Source organism: Oryctolagus cuniculus, chromosome 3 (genome assembly GCF_051225735.1).
Source record: "Oryctolagus cuniculus isolate XC-2025 breed Fujian yellow rabbit chromosome 3, ASM5122573v1, whole genome shotgun sequence".
Lineage (NCBI taxonomy): Eukaryota > Metazoa > Chordata > Mammalia > Lagomorpha > Leporidae > Oryctolagus > Oryctolagus cuniculus.
The window spans coordinates 142,570,454-142,588,587 of NC_142869.1; the positions used below are offsets into that span (position 1 = coordinate 142,570,454).

General features: G+C 43.1%; 1 protein-coding gene across 20 annotated transcripts in view; it reads right to left on the bottom strand.

Annotated features, from left to right (window-relative positions):
* Positions 1-18,134, bottom strand: part of MAGI2 (membrane associated guanylate kinase, WW and PDZ domain containing 2) — a 1,587,879-nt gene that overhangs the window by 347,690 nt on the left and 1,222,055 nt on the right. For 10 of the 20 annotated variants that reach the window (XM_070071223.2, XM_070071221.2, XM_070071220.2 and 7 more), the window contains one exon: positions 1,274-1,398. In XM_070071223.2, the coding sequence (XP_069927324.1) occupies positions 1,274-1,398 (125 nt within the window). Of the gene's footprint in view, positions 1-804; positions 934-1,273; positions 1,399-18,134 lie in introns of all 20 variants that reach the window. The other 10 variants (XM_070071222.2, XM_070071219.2, XM_070071216.2 and 7 more) reach the window with 2 other exon arrangements.

Below are 18,134 nucleotides of genomic sequence, written 5' to 3' on the forward strand. Positions count from 1 at the left end.
TGTTTAGTGTACTCTAAAATGTGAGGAAAAGGCAAATCACTAGCAGATAATGACTATGAATGTAAAGGTAACACAGTTTGTAACAATATGTTGACACATTCTGGTCATATGCCTAAATAATTCAAATAGAACTCTACCCTGACTCTAAGAGTCTGCTCACAAATTTGTTATAAACTGTTATATACTATGATTTTCCACATATGATCTAAGCATATTAAATGCTTTAAATGTAATAATCATACCTTAAAACAGATTTAGTATCCACCTTAGAATTCCATCCAGATAAGATGAAAATTATTTTAGTTGCTATATTCTGGGTTATACAAGCTGATATTTGTAAGAGCCAAACTGTACTTGGTGACTCAGGTATTCTGTATGATACTTTTATTGTTACATTTTGGGTGATAGGTAATAAACAAACTATAAAATAATGAGTCATTATATCAGAGTTTTTGATATATCTGTCTACTTACACATTACATATAGCTTTATTAAAAAGAGGGAGCTTTTAGAAAATCAGATGAAGAAAACACTTAGGATCTGTTCTCCAATGCATCCCTCATGCTAGTAATGACTGCAACTGAAGAGCAGCTCACTGGGAGACCTTTACATTCATTGAATTGTGCTGTAGTGGGCAGGCGTGAATACTGTCAGCAAGCAGGCCTAGGCCTCCCAGATTCAAAGCCTTTTGTGTGGCTTCATTCACTAGTAAAAGCCCATTAGATGTGAGCATCTGTGTGGTGAGTCCTCCCACTATGTGACCCCCAGGTGTGGGCAGGTGCAGCAAGCAGCCCTGAGACATACCAAAGGGCCAGGGTCTCCCTGCAGGGTAGCGACGAAAGGAGGACAAGTCATTCACACTGCGAGACCTCTCCCGGGCAGCATGTGGGCGGATGGATTTGGGCCTAGGTAATGTCGATGAGGAGCTGTCTACTGTCACAAAGGAGAATAAGCCTCATTCTTGTGCTTGGTCTTTCAAGGGCAAACTTATGAAATCTTTGCAGCATACAGTCCCACTGTCAGAACTCATTCATCTCTCCCTGGCAGTATGCTGTAAATTCTTATAAGGTACGGCCAGGCTTTAACTCAATCTGTGGTTGCTAAATGCATTAGTTTACCAACAACACCGGCACCCAGCTCAAGCTGGTCGAAGGACTAGGGGAATGCAAATCAATGACTTGAAATGGTTCACACTACAGGCATACTTGGATGAGCAGACAGTTGGACAGACAGCGTTCCCCCCCAAACAGTGCATGCACACAGCGTAACGTACCTCGGAAACCTGGGGCCTGCAGAGGCTTTGGTCCAAGTTCTGTGTGGGGCATGTTATGCTGCTGCTGTAGCTTCCTTTTTGCTTCCAGGACAGGGTTTTCAAACTGTGTCCTTCTATTTATGTGGCTACAAAAGAGAATTTCACATTAGGATAGCAGTGGGGGCAAAGTCATTTTAGAGAACATATAGGTATGGCTGAGCAGAGAGCAGGTGGTTAAGGGACACCTTATCTGATTACAGTCAAGTGCCTCAACCCAGCATGCACTCGGGCTTTGGATGATTTGGCATATGTACTCTACACACTTCTGTGACACACACAGAGTTCTCCAAGGCTCCATCCTATGTTATTGTATTTGCACTATGCATAGTTCTGTCAAAACCATAGGGAAGTACATCGCTTTCTGGTCTTGAAATGAGTTTGATGCAATAAAATAAATGGTCAACAAATGAAATTAATACTCGTCTTTTTTGAAGAAAAAAATGTCATCTGAGCCTTGTGAAGTCCCTAATGCACCAGAACAAATGTGAGATACAGTCACTGGTAACAGTAGAATGACCAGAGTCCACACAAGAGTTAGCCCTGGATTGAAGGGCTGGGATCCAGAGGAAGATCCCCAGGATATTCACGCAAGTCTTAGAATAGCTAGTGAGGGCAGTTGGTGGTCAAAGCCATGGAGAGTAAGAGTAGTCACATTCTATGTGGTGAGAAGGCAAACTCATAGATATGAGACACAGTGGCTTCAAGCAACTGTGGCCCAGCTAAACTGAGAGTTTGCAGCATCTGAACACTATGTGTTCCTAAATATCAGACTGTTGGAAATTCAGTTTCTTGTCCATGGGGAGAGTAGAAATTGCCCACTGATGGTGCCTTGTTGCTACTTTTTCTAGGATCTAAGTGCTCGAAGAGAGGACTGGCTTATATATTGATTTGAGTTCTTTGTGGGAACACAGACAGGATGATAGTGAAAGAATGAAGAGCAGAGAGGGCTTAGAAGAGGAATGGAAGTCATTCATTTAATTACTGAGTATGTGCCTTCTAACAACATAGTCTTGAATTCTAATTATCTCCATTTTACAGACAATGAGGTTGAATAAATCACATGCCTAATAAACAGAAACTCTGGGAGTTGACAAATCTATTTGAATCTCTTTTATCTGTGCGCTATTCTCTTTGCAATGGTTTCACGTTGGCAAGTGCACACCCACACATACACATCCCCACAAACCACTCATTATGTCTTCTATAAGCACATATCAGAAAGGAAAGGAGATAAAAGCAGAAAAATCTCGAGGACCAATTTTTGATTATTATGAATCAGATAATTCCTGGTGAGACAGAAATGGTTGCTTCGAATGTTCTGATGTGATAAGGTGACTTAGATAAGTATCTAAGTCTTTCCTCCTTGCAGGCAGGAGAGGGTAGCTGCCTACCACACAGCCTCCACAGTCAGTTAGGCCTGGGTTCAAATTCCAGCTCTTCCACCTGATGAGCTGTTGGACTCCTGGCAGAAAATTAGACTCATGTGTTAGGATCTTAGTCTGCAATATGGGCATAATATTGCCTTCTTCTTGGGATGGATATAGGGATTAAACAAAATAATGAATATTAGCAAAGACAAGCTCAATAGTAGCAGCCAGGAGCCAATAAATTCATCTGAGTCTCCCATGACGATGCAGGGGCCCAAGAACTTGAGGCCATCTTTCTCTTCCTTCCAGGCACATTAGCAAGCAGGTGGATTGGAAATGGAGCAGCCAGGACTCAAATCAATGCCCTTGGCCAGCGCTGTGGCTCACTTGGCTAATCCTCCGCCTGCAGCGCCACCACCCTGGGTTCTAGTCCCGATTGGGGCACCGGATTCTGTCCCAGTTGCTCCTCTTCCAGTCCAGCTCTCTTCTGTGGCCCAGGAAGGCAGTGGAGGATGGCCCAAGTGCTTGGGTCCTGCACCTGCATGGGAAACCAGGAGGAAGCACCTGGCTCCTGGCTTCAGATCAGCACAGCGCGCCAGCCGTAGCAGCCATTTGGGGGGTAAACCAATGGAAGGAAGACCTTTTTCTCTGTCTCTCTGTCTAACTCTGCCTGTCAAAAAAAAAAAAAAAAAAATCAGTGCCCTTATAGGCTGCTGGCATTGCAGGCAGTGGTTTAACCTACTGTGCCATAACACCAGTCCCTTGGGCAATTTTCTAAACTCACCAAGCATCAACATCCTCATGTGTAAAATGGGGACATTAATATCTACTTCCCGGGGTTGCGGTAAGGATAGGAAAATGTTTGCACAGTTTCACAGGGAGAGCCCACAGCTGGAGACACAGTCATTACTACAGAAAGCAGGAATACTCTTCACAGTGTTTAAGATAAACTCAAGCCAGGAGTTAACAAGGACAGCATTTCAGTTACTAAGTCATCAGAAATATTTCTTTCCAGGGGTTGGGTAAAGAGATATTTGGAGTGCAGCATATGAATTTCCCAGGCTGTGCTAACACAGTGTGTGTGTGTGTGTGTGTGTGTGTGTGTGTGTGTGTGTTTTAAAGATTTATTTTATTCAAAAGTCAGAGAGAGAGAGAGAGAGAGGAGCAAGACAGAGAAGTCTTCCATCTGCTGGTTCACTCTACTAATGGCCACACCAGCTGGGCTGGGCCTGGCCAAAGCCAGGAGCCTGGAGCATTTTCTGGGTCTCCCATGCAGGTACAGGAGCCCAAGAACTTGGGTTTTCTTCAGCTCCTTTCCTAGGCCATTAGCAGGGAGCTGGATTGGAAGTGGAGCACCTGGGACTTGAACTGGTGGCCACAGCCACATGGGATGCTGGCACTGCAGGCAGTGGTTCAACCTGCTGTGTCATTGTGCCGGCCCCCAGTGTGTTTTATGATTGATTGATTTCCATGCCTATTACCTTCCCTAGATTGTGTTCTCCTAAATACAAGTCCCACATGTTGGTCATGTCTGCATGCTAAGCATGTAGCACAGGGAAAGACAATCACAGTTTGCTAAATAAGTAACGAGTGTGTTTTACTACTTTTGTTTTCAAATGTATGACGGGCATTTCAAGGAACCAAAAAACCAGATCTGAGATGCGTCAGCTTTTCTCAGTTCTATCTGTTCCATTTCTGTTCTTCTAGGTCATCATTTGCATTCCTTCATTTTAGAAAATACATTGTCATCACTCCCAGGGGTCTATTTGTACATTCATTAAGGTTCCTCTAACTTGCCCCCTGCATGTTATTATTTCCTTAGAAAAGTCAATGTGGGGGCTGGCGCTGCGGCTCAGTAGGCTAATCCTCCGCCTTGCGGTGCCGGCACACTGGGTTCTAGTCCCGGTCAGGGCGCCGGATTCTGTCCCGGTTGCTCCTCTTCCAGGCCAGCTCTCTGCTATGGCCCAGGAGTGCAGTGGAGGATGGCCCAAGTGCTTGGGCCCTGCACCCCATGGGAGACCAGGATAAGCACCTGGCTCCTGCCATCGGATCAGCGCGGTGCGCCAGCCATTGGAGGGTGAACTAACGGTAAAGGAAGACCTTTCTCTCTGTCTCTCTCTCTCACTGTCCACTCTGCCTGTCAAAATAAATAAATAAATAAATAAAAAAGTCAATGTGGGGACCAGTGTTGTTGTGCAGCAAGTTAAACCACACTTGGGACACTGGCTTTCCACACTGGGGCACCAGCTTGGGTTCCGGCTGCTCCACTTCTGATCCAGCTTCCTGCTGCACCTGAGAAGGCAGCAGATGATGGCCCAAGTGCATGAGCTCCTGCCACCCGGGTGGGAGACCTAGAAGGAGTTCTGGGCTTCTGACTTCAGCCTGGACCAGCCCCAGCCATTGTGCCATTTGGGAAACAAACCAGTGTATGGAAGATTCTCATATTTATTCTTTCTCTCTCATAAACCTTTTTATAAAAGAAGAGAAATCAATGTGTAGCTGCCTGCTCTATGGATGTTGCTGAAAACATCCTATCCACCAACAAAGTGAGTTTCTAGACTTCAGAGAATGAAAACACTAGTGAACAAGTTTGGCATGCCTGCTACCCCATAATAGCAGAAGCTGGGTAAAGCTTGTTCCCCCATGCTATCTGCTAAAGACACTAACATTTTTGCAAATGAAGTCATTCATTTAAAACCAAAAATGATCCCAGGCTGTAAAGTACTGATCACAAAGAAATGCAATTTCAGCTACTACAGGAGACTTGCCTCCCTCATGCTTCCACAGTGCGTAGTTTCAAGCCATTTTTGTTGGACTTGAGGGGCTTCTGTTGTGTCTCAAGGATGTGAATGACAAATGCCACATCCTCCTTGCCTGGGCTCCAGAGGTGGGTCCTAGCTATGTCATCTGGCTTCCATACAGAACAAGAGGCTGCCCAAATTTCTCACCCTTTAATCATATGCAGTTGACTATATTTTACAAGAGAATATTTAGATGATAAAAGCTAACGGGTTGAGAATCCTGAAGTGGGCACAGCCTAACCACTATGTTTTCCCTTCCCAGAAGGAGAAAAAAAGACAGTAGACACTCTCACGTGGGAGTGGCAAAGGGGCTAAGGAGGTCAAGAATGAGGACCCACCCCCTTCTCTGTCTGCCCTTTCATTCACACATCCACAGCCTCCACCCTTCCTTCACCATGGGATGGAAACATAAAATAACTTCATATGTAGCTGTGCTTTGAAATTCTGAACACACCTGGGAGGCTTAAACAACACCCCCCTACACACACACACACACACACACAATCCCAGAAGACTCATCCCCAAGTCAGCTGACTGATGATCTGAGAGTGGGGTCCAGGGATTGGGTAATTCTAATGTACAGCCAGGGTTGCAGTCTCCTGAACTAGAGGCTGAGAAGACATGGAGAGGAATCATGTGGAAGCGCCTTGCCTGGTAAGATTTCCACACAGGTCTCTTTTTCTGGACATGGTCTTGGGGAATACCAGGAAATGCTCTTTTGCTCCCCTAAAGGACTTCTACCTTCAGAAGTTTCAGATGCATACAGGGCCTAGGAAGTTTGTGCTGTAGAATAGGTGGCACACCACCAAAGGTGGTCCCAGGTGAGGATCCTGTTTGCCACTCCCTTTCCCATAGGGAGGAGTGAGGAAATGTCTGCTGCAGGTTATCAAGGCCTTCATCTGATCCTCACCTCTGGTGATCCCTTCTTTCAGCCCATTCACACCCTACCTTGCTTCTCTTGGGGTGTGGACAGGGGCACCCTTAGGGAGTGACAGCTTTGTCATTGACCTACTATACTGACTTCCACTGGCAATCTTGAAATGGATCTTTGGGTTATCAAGGAGAAGGAAATAGAACAACTTTCTAGTGAAGGTTGTTCACAGGTCAAATGTTTTCAGTGCAACTGCACTGATTACTCTAGGGCTGCATGTAGGCAGAGCTAAATAAATATTTCTTGAATAAATGCATAGATGAAGTCAGGCATGCACATCCAATCTATGTCCCATAAAATATACATGTGAGATTTGAACTTCAGATGAGACCAAGGGCCAACATAGGTGATACATCCATTGTACATTTGGTTGTAGACCCAAGAAACCCTTCCAAACAGTCTTTCAGTACATTCTTTGATATGGGAAAAACTCATTCTACTTCGGGGGTTCTGAGAGTTGATAACTAGCAGCATCTACCCTTTGTTACAGTAAACATGTGTTATATGGAAAAGCACTGTGTCAGGGACAGAGCGTGGGTACATCAGGGAGGCAGCTACTCAGCATTAGGAGTGGGAAGATGGGCTTGGGTTTGCCATTGCAGCTTAGGATGCAAGCTTGTTCCTCTGGGGCTTCCTGAATGGATTCAGAGAACATGAATTTTGCAGCTGCCTGAATTTCCTAGGCTTGCTTTGACCCCCAACTCAGATTCCCCAGTTTTGCCTTACAGCCACCTCCTGTCTGAACCCCTGGACTGTAGCTTCACTGGCAGCCAGACACATACACTGTGCCCTCCCTGCTCATCTCTGATTCATTTTAATACAGGCTTTGAGAAGACTCCATGATGTTTTCTCTATTATCAAGCTTGGATGTACCAACTGAAAACTGCTTCTGGCTTTAAGACTAAAAGAGAACAACAACCCTACAAGGACTTTCAGGGTCCAATCATCTTCATGGAAGACATATTCATGGAAGGCAGCACAGGGAAATATAGAATCCCACCAAATCCTAGGGCATATCTTTCTGCACTTTGTGCTTTAGAATTTTTCACCTGCAAAGTCAGGATAAAAGTAATACCCAGCTCATAAATTGCTGTGCATATGGAGTAAATTAAAATGTACAAACCACTTAAGTACAGTGTCCAATATAAGCCCTCAAAGTGATAACTATCTTGAGGTATCCAATATCTGTTTTTCAAATTCCCTCTGCTAGGCACTTTGGTGTAGGTCATGGGGCTTATGGTCTAGCATGAGTGAGAAAACTGCAACAAAAAAGGAATTATAAAACGGGGCTTACATAATACAATGTATGCGTTACAGTTCTTTAACAAAGGAAATTTTAAAAGCACTGGGTTAAAGCTTAATGTTTTAAATATAAGTCACTTTAAAATATGAGCTTTGATAAATGAAAAAATTAAATCTATTTTACTCAGAACATTTTTTAAAAACAGCATAATTGAATCTTACCTCTTGAAAGATTTGTTCCCAATTCTAACACTTAAGCAATAATTTTCTTTCTATAAATGCCCATTCATTATTCCCTACTGTACCTGAGGGATTGTGAGCTTGCTCTGTGAATGTGAGAGGGGAGACAGGGCCATTCACATCTTACTTTCTCCTGCTTCTCCTGGCTGTGAGAGTGTCTCCTCTGGGAGTTCCTCCTCAGGTGGGAGATGGAATCCAGGAATTGTGGAATTGCGAGTGACTGAGAAATGTATTCATGTATTGGCACTGCAACTCACAGCCGGATCCACCCTCCACTCCCCGCAAGGCTGAGCTCCCCAAAATGTATCTCCTCACATAAATGAGCTCTCTGCTCTCTCCCAGTAGTAATGCTGAATTATTTGGTGAAAATGTTGACCCGTAGTACGTGTATTATAAATAAAGCAGATTCATCACTAAGCCATTACTAATTGCTACTAATCACATGGAAAGCTTGGCATTTTTCTCCCAACAAACATGGAAATTTTCACCATGACTCATGTCATGAAGGATCCACAAGACACACAGACTCTATTTCAAAGAGCTTGGAACTGGCGGACATGCATTAGAAATGGTTGTTTTCTCAGGCTTACAAAATTTCTCTCTAAAATGTTATTGCTGGATGCAGGAGGAGATATTGTTATCAAAGTTGCTTCTAACCTTTTGCGTTCACATTGATTGGGTCTACTGAGTTGTAAACTTAGAGGAAGGGCACAGTTTATTTAATGGATAATCAAAGGAGTGCTCTATTTCAAGATTTTTCTGTATTAGAGACAAGACTAATAAGTCCTTCTTCCACTGGTGTCTGCCAACCATAAGTAAATGGTTGAAGGTACTTAGGTCACACATGTAAAATTATTAATTCATCAGTGTGACCCAAGGGTGAATGTGATGTAATCCTTTCCCCAAGGGGCCCATGCTCCAGTGGGGGAAGGTAAGCAAGTTGGGTGACCCCACCATCTCAGTTAGAACTAAGGAGCTTCCCAGGATACAGTATTTTCGATTTAAAGCATGAACAGTCTTGGGGAAGATGGGGTGAGTTAGTTGCCCTGTAAGTAGCTAGAAAAATATAATACAAGGTAAAAAGTGTGGAAATACATATGTGAGTACTCAGAGGAAGGAAGGTGAGACTAGTCTGGTGATTCAGGGAAAACATCACAAAGGGGTTCTGGAAAGATGAATATATTGTGTCAGATCAAGGAGATGTTTTAGGACAAGAGTAGTAGACTCAAAGCTGGTGTTCAGTATCTTGTCTAGCAAGAGAACACGGCTAGTACACACATGCATGCATATGATTGTGTGGGGGAGCAAGAAGTGTTGGGGAGAGGATGGAAGCTACAAGACTAGACGAATAGTTCCAAGACATGATACGAAATTTTGTTTTGTTTGAAGACCTCCCTACTTCCTCTGTGACTTTAGAATAATGGAGTGCTGTAAGCTTTGAGAGCCTCCATCCTAAAGGATGTGCCTTATTCTTGAACTTGGGAGGATTATGAAATGAGCTTTACCATAGCAACCAGATAGGAAATTTTCAGTGCTCCCTAGAATTGTCAATTATTTCAGCATTGTTTCCTGGCTACCTCTAATGGACAAGGTATTGTTCTTGCCTGGGGGTTTGAGGATGAATGGGAAATGCTCCATGGCCGTGAAGAATCACATCACCCAGGGAAATTAACATTTTAGTGGACAGTGAGAGGTGAGTATGGTGTGACCTGTAATATACTCTATGTTGAACTGGTTTGCTATTTCTTAAGAAATTATTTATGAACTGTTAAAATGTGCAGCTGCAATATAGCTTATGTCCACTGAGTCCCAGAAAGTATGCATTCATCTATCATGCTAGACACACAGCCATGGACACAGGAATACTTTGGGGCTTGACTCCAAGAAGAGTCAGAGAGTTATCAAGGACACTCAGAATAGAGGGAAACCATCAAGGCAACATCACTGATGTCTGGAATTATCTAGGAAGGAGAGGATCAGGGAATGGATGCTAGTGAATGGAGATCGACAAGAAGGCGGACAAGACTGTGGCAGATTCTGAAAGTCAACAGGACATGAAGGTAATGTCATTTTCACACAATACCAAAAGTCCCCAGGTTTCCAAGTCCCACATGCAGAGATGAGAAAAAGATTAAAAAGCATTATTCTTGACTGCCAAACACACTAGGGGAAATCAAATACACAGCGCTTCCTTTTATATGCTAGAATGTGATGCAGGAGGGATTAGAACACAAAACAAACTTTAATAAAAATACTTTTGATGAGTCTTAGGGGGAAGAGGATACCTAGAATCGGCACAGAATCTCAGCATCTTTCAATACCTTGCCACTAAAAAGTGACCATGTGGGCAAGAAGCTATAATTCTGAAAGGTAAGGACCCTAGGAAGCTAGGAAAGTATGGAGCAAAAAAAAATATGCATTGGAATTGAGGAAAAAGGCTTAGCACCACAAAGAGCAAAGAAAGGGGCTGCTCAGTTGCTTCACTGCTGTTTGTAATAGACTGCTTTGTTGCACACAAGTATTGCTAAAGACTTTTATAGAATTAATACACTGTGACTAAAATTATGCTAATACTGGAAGAGTGAAGTTTCATACAAGCCATATAATAGTTTTACATATCTGTAATAGGAGGTATATTTTCAAATAACTTGTTTACTCTTTGCTGTAATCCAAATTTATGCTCTCACACTGAATTGTGTTTGTGGTGTTCATTCTGAAACTCTGAAGAAGATGAAAGCTGCAGTGCTGGATAGTTCAGAACATTCCATCTTGTACACTTTCTAAGTTACTAAGTTCCTGTTCCAGTTTAAATTCTGATGCCACAGCATGTTGAAAGAAATGGCTGTGTGAAGAATGAACGCCAGCCTTGTAAATACAGGAGATAATCAATGGAGGATGGTGGAGGGTGGATGGTGGAGGGCATGGGGCCTGATGTTCACCTGGCAAAGACTATGTGCCTCGCACTCAGCTACACAGGTTGCATGCTTTTAATTCACCTGCTCCTCAGAGAGGGCGAAGAGTTTTCTGTAGATTTCCCAGTCAGGGGCAACTGCATGAATCAAGCCCAGCTCTGCTCAGTGCCAAAATCCAAGACTGCTGCTTTATGTAGTTCTGACACAAATGAAACATTTACCTTTTGAGTGAAATTGCTCACATGTACATAGGCATGGGCTATGCAGGGTAACCTGCAGTAAACTTTAATGAGTGAATCTCAGTTTCTTTTTTCAGTTTTCATTATGAACTGGACACTCTGATAACATTGGATGTTACCTGCTGATTTTCTGAAGACATACACATAAAAACACATCATTTTGACATAGCTAATAATTTTATTCTTTTAAGGAGACAGTGATTGGGGTTGTTGCTGTGCGTGGCTGGTAAGGCTGCCACATGCAGTGCCAGAATCTCATGCGGGTGCCGGTTTAAGTCCCAGCTGCTCCACTTTTGATTCAGCTCTTTGCTATGGCCAAGGAAAGCAGTAGAAGATGGCTCAAGTCCTTGGGACCCTGCATCCACGTGGGAGACCTGGAAGAAGCTCCTGGCTCCTGGCTTTGGATCGGCCCAGCTCCAGACGTTGCAGCCATTTGGGAACTGAGCCAGTGGATGGAAAACCTCTCTCTCTCTCTCCCTCACCTCCCTCTTTCTCTCTCTCTCCCCCTCTTCCTGTCTGTAACTCTTTCAAATAAATAAATAAATCTCTCTCTAAAAAAAAAGAAGACAGTGGTTATGTCTACAGAAATAGTGGCTGAAAATGTTTCATACACACTGTGTGTGTCTATGTATATTTTACAAATTAACAAAAATGAGAAATGAAGGGGCTGGCATTGTGGCATAGTGAGTTAAGCTGTCGCTTGTGACATCACCATCCCATTTAAGAGTGCCGGTTTGAGTCCCAACTGCTCTGCTTCTGATCCAGCTCCCTGCCAGTGCTCCAGTGGAAGATGGCCCAAGAACCTGGGCCCCTGCAACCCATGTGGGAAGCCTAGATGGAGTTTGTGACTCTTGGGTTCAGCCTGGCCCAGATCTTGCTATTGTGGACATTTGGGGGAGTCAACCAGTGGATGAAGATCTCACTCTCTCCCCCTGCTCCATTCCTCCCTCCCTCTCTGTTGCTCTGCCTTTCAAATAAATTTTTCTTTTTTTTTTTTTTTTGACAGGCAGAGTGCACAGTGAGAGAGAGAGACAAAGAGAAAGGTCTTCCTTTGCCGTTGGTTCACCCTCCAATGGCCGCCGCAGCCGGCGCACCGCGCTGATCCGATGGCAGGAGCCAGGATCCAGGTGCTTTTCCTGGTCTCCCATGGGGTGCAGGGCCCAAGCACCTGGGCCATCCTCCACTGCACTCCCTGGCCACAGCAGAGGGCTGGCCTGGAAGAGGGGCAACCGGGACAGAATCCAGCGCCCCGACCGGGATTAGAACCCGGTGTGCTGGCGCCGCTAGGCGGAGGATTAGCCTAGTGAGCCGCGGCGCCGGCCTCAAATAAATTTTTCAAAATGAGAAGTGGAATGGGAATGAGAACATAAATGAGAGTATAATTTTCTGAACTCTTCTCCCTCATCAACTCTGGAAGTTGAGTATGAGCCATGTATCTGGCAATTATGGTAATGATATAAGGTGATTCTGTGCTATTATTTATGAATAAGATTAAAATTGTACATGAGGAAGAGTGAGAGTAACCAAAGGTAACAGAACTGTATATATATGTATGTGTATATATATGTATGTGTGTGTGTGTGTGTGTGTATATATATACATATCTTACCTCAAACTTTGAAAAGGACATTCAGTGCCAATGAGGTTTGGTGACACAGTGATAAATAAAAACATGTTATTTACTCAGCAAGGAAATCATTCATGATAACAGAGTGGAACCTTGAGTGCTAGTGAAAACTCTTGTCAGACACTCACATGAAAAGTCACTTCTAAGTTGGGGGAGCTTCTCACTCCATGTGTGCTATGTTCACTACCAAACCCTGGGTAGTGAGGAACAGCAGAAGCAGGACAGCAAGAGAGAAGCAATAAAGAGCCACCCGTATTAGCTGCTATCCTCCATCTTACATGTACCTCCTGGGTTTCACTAGAATGAAAGTAAATTTCAAACCACTTACAGGGGCCAGAGTTTGGTTAAAGAGGGGGGCCGGTGCCATGGCTCACTTGGTTAATCCTCTGCCTGCGGCACCAGCATCCCATATGGGTGCCAGGTTCTAGTCCTGGTTGCTCCTCTTTCAGCCCAGCTCTCTGCTGTGGCCTGGGAAGGCAGTGGAGGAAGGCCCAAGTGCTTGGCCCCTGCACCCGCATGGGAGACCAGGAGGAAGCACCTGGCTCCTGGCTTCGGATAGGCTCAGCCCTGGCCATTGTGGCCATTTAGGGAGTGAACAAGAGGATGGAAGACCTCTTTCTCTATCTCCCTCTGTCTGTTTGTAACTCTGCCTCTCAAATAAATAATTAAAGATTTTTAAAAAATAAACTGCAAGTAGATCATTGTGAAAATTAAGAGTGGGAATAGGAGAGGAAGGAGGAGAAAGGGTAGGAGCATGTGTGGGAGGGAGGGTAGGGGTGATAAAGGCAGGCAGATAGGATTAAACTGATGAGATTTGTGAGCTGGAGACCACGCCTTTGCCCTGCCCCCTTTCGTGATCTCACACCCCAACTTGACCTCACCTTACATCCACCTGCTAATCAGACTATGTAACCACTCCCCTCCCCGTTGGTAGTGAATAAAAGGCCTGGAGCACGGTAGGCCCTCCCTTGTTGTCCCCTGCCTTCTTGCCGGCAGCGGCAGCCTTTTGGCCACCTCTCTGCCTCTGCTTTCCTGCCCAGGTTACACTACCTGTGGCTGAACCTAACTACACGCTTTGCTCCACATGGCTCCCAGCCTGCTCTCTGCCTCGTATGAACCCAACTTATGTTTCTTTCTCCCTTAAATAAAGGCCTAATTTTCCTGCGTATTTCTCTCACTGAATAAATGCTAAAAACTGTACCAGTTTTCCTGTTTCTTTTATAAGCAGCTGATATTTAGAATTCTTATCTAAATATATGGCAAGAACCCTCAAAACTATTAATCTTTAAAATAAAAACATTTTGAGTAAACATCCCCAATTTTGAGAGGGGGGAGTATCACTATGTTCCTAAATTGGTATATATAAAATACATGAAATTTGTATACCCTAAATAAAATAAAACAAAAAAGGCCAGTTTGGATGCCTGCATCCCATGTTGGAGTTTGAATCTTGGCTCCTGGGCTTCCGATCCAGCTTCCTGCTAATATGCACCCTGGGAGGCAGCAGACAATGGCTCATGTACTTGGGTCCCTGTTGCCCACATGGGAGAAATGAGTTCCAGACTCCTGGGTTTTGCCTAGACTAGTCCTGGTCATTGTGGGAATTTGGGAAATGAACTAGTGGGTGGAAGATCCCTGTCTTTCCATCTCTGCCTTTCAAATAAAGTAAAAATAAATGATTGTTTTAAAGGTCATTTATAATGAGTCTGAGATGTCTTTCTCCCATTTTGGAGACTAAAAAAGTACTGTGATTTATGTTACACTTGAAGATTAGGTCTACCACTCATTGTTTTTGAGAAATTCCTCCAGGGTTTCTGCACTGCAACTGTCTCATTTGTAAAATCCCATTCAGTGCCCAGAACTGTCTGGGAAGCATGCAAGATAAAATATATGAAAATATTTAAAGATGACACATTATATTAATTTATGTTGATTTACATATTGTTAGAATTTTAAGAGCCTGAGAGTCAAGTATGGACACTGTAAGTTCTCTTAATTCAGGTCCAGGGCTGCAACTTTATTTCTATCACCTACAGTTCACTGATCTGGCTTCTTTGAGTGTCAGTTTCCCTGTCTGTAAAACAGAAATAATATTATCTGCTATAAAGCATTGTGATGATGACTAAATGACTTGTACAGAAACCTAATACATATTATGAGGAGTTAAGATGGGTTAATAGGAAGTCAGGCTGGTCCCAATGGAAATTTAGAGTGCAAAGTGCTTTCTTCTCCCAAAAGGTATCTTTAGCAAGGTCAAAAATGCCTGCTCCATTCCTTGGAAGCTCCACCTTCCTGAGCTCCCAGTTTACTGTAAACAACATTGGTATCCCACCCTTCTGATGGCTCTTTTGTTTTGTCTTGAGCAAGCCAGACAGGGTAAAAAGCTTACAGATCAGGTCTTTTGATGGGTTTTGTCTTTGCCTTGTAACTGAATGTCAAGGTGATTACGTTTTTTCCTTCCCCAAATTGTGCTTAAAAAACCCCAGTACCACCAGCCCCTTTGGCTTTTTCCTCTTTTGGAGCCTGGCTCCAGACCACTCTGACCTAAATAAATCTTGCTTTTCTATACATTTGGTTTTTATCTTTGCCTTGTCTGCTTGGAAATTCTTCCATGTGAGACAAAGAACCGAGGTAATCTTTTCTCCACTGCCATTTCACCTGTAAGGATGCCAAGTGTTTAGTAATGGTCTTTATTAAATTGTTCCCTCTGGGTTGACTAATAGTGATAGACATAATTTACATACAAGGCCAATGCTTCAGATGAAATTACTAAGCAATACTGCAGAAAAAGGAAAGACAACTCTTGGCGATAATCTTGTTCATCTGAGGATGCATTCACATTTTTGGTGCCTAATTAAAACTGACGAAAGTGAAGTAAGAAGAGAATGAGGGGACTTTGTCACCCTCCATTTGTGAGTTTTGTGCATACTGGAAATTTGAACTAAAATTTTTGCGTTATGACAAACTTGACAAGTGGTACTTGATAAATTTGTCAAAGCCAGACATCTAATGAGTTACTTCTAGACTAATGCATGCAAAATTAATTTTATTGGTTTAATCACAGCAAATAGCCTTTCTTTTGCTTTTAGTAGGTCTAGTTAACCTTCTTAGAAAACAGAATGGAATGCTTTATTCTTGACAATTTTAAAATTCATCTTACTTGGTTAGATTGAATTTAAACATGAAATTTGATGATAAAAACTTTCATCCATTTTTGCTATACGGTTAGCTAAGTCTATTGTAATTTAATTTTATCTAAAGATGAAATCATAAGCAATAGTAACAAATAATGCTTAATAATGTCACTTTCTTCACTAAAAAAAAAAAAAATGGAAACCAATTTTCCCTTCCAACATATTCAGCTTTGACAGTGGTTAAAGATATAGTTCTTGTCCTTCTTGTTTACAAAATTATCTTTTATCTTTCTGAACTTTTAAGGACAATCTTAATATCAGTCTCATGTCTTTGGATATCAAAAACATTTCTATTTTTTCCTCATAGCTTGATAAAAAAAGTTCTATTATAATAATCCACTCTTTTCAGAAGGCTTCTTTTCACTGAGACTCATGTGATGGGATTGTGAAAATCATTAAAATATAATAAGAAAATGCTAATATATGTCACTTTGACTACCAAAAAGTAGACATTAAAAGAAAATGCATTAAAAATTTTAAATATTCTTTGATTAGCAGCCATAATGAAGAAATAATGAAGTTTAATATAGGAAAATGGCCGGATTTATCCTTGTTAACACAAGGAGCAGTGAATATTCCTTGAACTAGAAGAGACCTTAGCAATCACTTAAACCAAACCACTCATTTAACAGATAAAAGCCATGGAGGTTAAGTGTAACTTTGAACTAATCAGTAAATTCTACATCATGGGATGCAAAAAAGGACCAACTATTACTAACCATTGTCCATGGCATACAATAGGAATTTTGAAAAAAACAACTGCATATTAATAAAGAGACACATTATAGCTGTCATTTGAGAATGAGAGACATGACATTCTACCTAGCAGGAATGATTATCAACAGTTTTATTCAATTAAAGGTTTAAGTTCCTTCATACCTCTGACAGTGTTAGCATCTCTCCAAGCTGCTTGTGATGCCTGTTACATACACGTACCTACAAAATAGCTAGAGATTCAAATGCCAGCCAACTTCTTCAGTTCCAGAAAACTCCATTCCAAAACCAAAGAGGAAAAGATGGCACTGCTGTTTCAAGATGTAAGTCTCCAACATGACATGATCCTAATAATTTTTAGGATGATTTTTACAATTTTCATTTCATCTGCTAACTTTAGAACTTAATCTCAGTCTGATATGACTCCAAAGTACATAATGGAATGGACTGTTAGCATGAGAAAATCTACTGTTTATGCACAATAGCCGTAGCAGGGTTAATCCAGAGAGAGGTTTAACAAACTATAGGAGATGTCTCATAAACAATAATGACAATTATCTGGTATGTAACATTGCCTCAGTGAGAGAAGTAAACAAGATTGCTCAATGAAAGATGCTGGCAGCACGATCTGGATTGCCCAGCAATGAGCTACCTGGGACAGTGGTCTCCCCTGTAGCAAGAGGGACAGATTTCCTGTGGGTGAGGTCCTCTTGGGGCAGGAGTACCACATCCCATGTGCTCATGTGTAGCTGGAAAGGATGTCTGCCACACCCTTGAGTATCAGTCCTCCAAGTTCATACAGGCTTTCTGTCCCTAACAAGGTCATTCTCAAATTCTCATGGTTGGGGTGGGGGGTTCTAAGATGGTGACAGGATGGTCTGATTTATGCAGGGTGAAATTAATATTTAAAAAAGGGCAGAGTGTACACTCTCAGGGTAAAGCTGCAGGGGAACTGCAGTGGGAGATCCTATGAAAGCAGCAGAAGCAGTTCGGATCCATGATGAAAGAGAAGACACGCAACAAAAGATCCACCAGCTTGGATCCAGAGAGGAAGATGCCCTCCCTGGCAAACCAGGTAAGAGCGGACAGGCCCACAGCACTGCTGATACAGTGGGAGGTAGAGCGTGGTGAATTGCACCTTTTAGAGTTCCAACAGAATCCCCCAAGACAGCAGGTGACCGATCACCCAGAGGCGGGGGGAAAAAAAGAAAGGCAGCGCATCATCTCCCTCCCTCCCCACTTCCCTGCTACAGCAGACACCTGCAGCCCACGGTGAGAGGGCCAGCACCATTTTTGGACACAGGCAGGTAGCAGCTGCCCCAGCTCCTGTGCACACACCCAGCAATTACTGGGGTCATCCTACACCCAGTCTGCGAGGGCAAACACAGCAATTCAGAAGAAACCAAGAAGTGCCTCCACTGTGCAAGTTGAACAATGCCAGTTGCACAGCAATGGGACGGGAGGGGAAGTGTTGCCTGGGGGACTCTCCTATGCACCCAGCACCCAGCACAATTGTAAAGCAGCCATGGCTGCAACAGGCAGATATTTTGAGCAC